This window comes from Penaeus japonicus, unplaced genomic scaffold, assembly GCF_977035675.1.
Source record: "Penaeus japonicus unplaced genomic scaffold, GWHDUDI00000001_assembly GWHDUDI00000002, whole genome shotgun sequence".
NCBI classification, from domain to species: domain Eukaryota; kingdom Metazoa; phylum Arthropoda; class Malacostraca; order Decapoda; family Penaeidae; genus Penaeus; species Penaeus japonicus.
This window is the reverse complement of record NW_028234404.1, coordinates 50,156,726-50,159,225: the sequence shown is the minus strand read 5'-3', so window position 1 is coordinate 50,159,225 and position 2,500 is coordinate 50,156,726. Positions and strand designations below refer to the sequence as shown.

The following is a 2,500-nucleotide window of genomic DNA, read 5'->3' as shown; positions in this document are numbered from 1 at the left end:
TAGTTAGGCAGATCCTTCAAATGATCACGGGCATAGTATTGAATATATTTCAGAACTTCCGTTATTATGGAATTTTAACCCTCTCTGGACGGGTGGTACACTATGGTACCGCGCATTCAAGGCCTGCTCACTGGGTGACGCCATACGGTGTCGTTTATTTAACTGATTTAGGCCTATGCGTTCGAGAGCCCCGGCATTGTAACATGCAAGGCTGGAATGCCCCCGTCATGACTAGGTTAAGTAATGAATTTCCCTATTTACAACTTATTGAAATTATGTGCACTTATGCACAGATTAAGAAAACTAATTTTCAAAGTTAGAAATTGTTTAAATAAATGTATTAAGAAATAACTATTTCTAAATAATTGAAATTTATTTGAATCTTTGTTCATCCTAATACATTAGAAATAATTGTTTTAAATATTAGCTATATATGTACTAAAGGCATTTTTTTCCCATGCTAAATCCATAACAATAAAACAAAGTCCAGCAATATCTATGAATCTTAACCCCTCAACGAATGATGACATGACATCCCAGCTGGTGACATGTACCCCATGTCATGGCTTTTGTCAGGCCATCTTGTCTGGTGATGAAGCATCTGGCAGCTGGCTGCTGCATTAGCAGATGAATGACCCACAGCCTTCAGACTGCACATATCAAAATTCCCTGGCATATTGTCCACGTAGAGCTAAAACCGCCCCCCAATTATTAAGAGGTTAAGTGTAACAATGACATAGAGTAACAACTTACATGAGGGCTATGGTGGACTCTGTGCATTTTCTCCACTGACAAGTTGTACCTGTGAATGTTTTAATAATTTCATGAGAAAAAATGAAACAAAAATCCAATCTGGAAAATAAAAACCAATAAGCCAATGCAATCCATAAACAAAAATCTACTATTTTGAGGGGGACCTTGCATACATTATTGTTAGCTGTATGAAAACAAAGCAAGACAATGAATGGTATTAAGCATGAAGTTTACATATCTAGCATTTCTTATTTCATTCTCACCTAGGCACATCAGCTGTTGCTGTCATCCTTGGCTGGGAACGAGCAGATCCCATGAAAAGGAATGACGCAGGAGATGGCATGGACAAAGCATTTTCCTTCACAATTCTTATGTCCTCCTCCTCCTCCTCCATCAAAGTTGGTGTGAGTTTAGGCCCAGCATGAACAAATCTCCAGCCAGGACCCCAGCCAACTCTGAATGATCTACCCATAAAGGCACCCATGTCAGCAGAGAGGTGGTCTTTCCCTGAAAGAAGGGAGGACTCAAGTGGCACAAGAGCAGCTTGGTGCTGTGGTGGTACATGACCAGACTCTCTGCCAATATCACTTCCACTTTGTAATAAAAGGTACTCTGAGCGAGGATCACGGAGTTCTGGGGTGGGACAAGCCTCGCTTTGCATATCTGTAAAAGAGATACAGGATTTTATCAGAATAAATTGACATAAAAATTACTGAAATAAACTATAATAATTTACAAATTACATGCACACACTCCATATAAAACATCATACTCAATTATCATACTGCATTAATAAACATACTCAATTATCACACTGCATTAATAAAGAGAAAACTCATACTAACTGGCTTTAGGGGGTGAACCCAAAGTGACAGGTTGTGGTTGTAGCACAGTCTTCGGTTTTACTGGTTCACTGGGAATGGGACTAGCTGTCATTCTTTGAGTCTGGTTCATGGAAGTGTCTGTTGTTAGATGAAGCTTCTTCACAGATCCTGGAAATTAATATATGTAAAAAAATATTATTTAGGTATTTATATATATATATATAACTATGAAACACATATTTTTTCAAAGTATAAAAAAAAACAGTTCTCACTTGAAATATGGTTGCAATATATCTATAATACATACATTTGGCAATAATGCAATAGGAAGAGACATGTCTGACAGATTGGAGAAAGTGGAAAAAAAAGGATTATGGGAAAGATCGCAAAAATGTGAAAAAAAAAAGGGGGAGGTGGAGGATGTGGAAGACAAATAATGAGACAATAATAATTTAGAAGAAAAGAGAAGGGGGACAGGGGTTTATGGGGGGTGAAATAAAGAAAATAGAGGAAAGACAATAAACAAGAATCCACAGCAAAAACAGTCACTACCTCGGGGAACCTGCGGGGTGGGAGTCGACTCCCTGGTGGGCTGCTGGGCTTCCTCTTCATCCTCCCCGGCAAACATCTGCCATTTAGCCAGCTGGACTGTCTTGGGCACAATCCTAGACACAACGGTCAAACGCTCAGCACTGGGGGACAGCACAGTCATGGCCGCACTCTCCTCTGGAATCATTGACAATGCCTCAGTATTTGTGAGATTTGCACAGAAATCACTTGAGAAATATGTTTCGAGTTACGGCCCTATTAACCCATTGGAGCCGGTTGATGTGATAGCACGTATTGTGGTTTTTGCATCAGACGCCCTGGACGAGCTATGAGGGGAAGCCGCGTGCTCGGGTAGAGTGAGCGGGCAACCCAGG

The 2,500-nt window shown here is 40.2% G+C and overlaps 1 protein-coding gene across 11 annotated transcripts in view; it reads right to left on the bottom strand.

Annotated features, from left to right (window-relative positions):
- Positions 1-2,500, bottom strand: part of Nup98-96 (nuclear pore complex protein Nup98-96) — a 31,594-nt gene that overhangs the window by 9,396 nt on the left and 19,698 nt on the right. For all 11 annotated transcript variants that reach the window (XM_086552452.1, XM_086552466.1, XM_086552456.1 and 8 more), the window contains 4 exons: positions 2,130-2,303; positions 1,599-1,745; positions 1,017-1,416; positions 754-802 (listed from right to left, as the gene is read on the bottom strand). In XM_086552452.1, the coding sequence (XP_086408578.1) occupies positions 754-802; positions 1,017-1,416; positions 1,599-1,745; positions 2,130-2,303 (770 nt within the window). The remainder of the gene's footprint in view (positions 1-753; positions 803-1,016; positions 1,417-1,598; positions 1,746-2,129; positions 2,304-2,500) is intronic.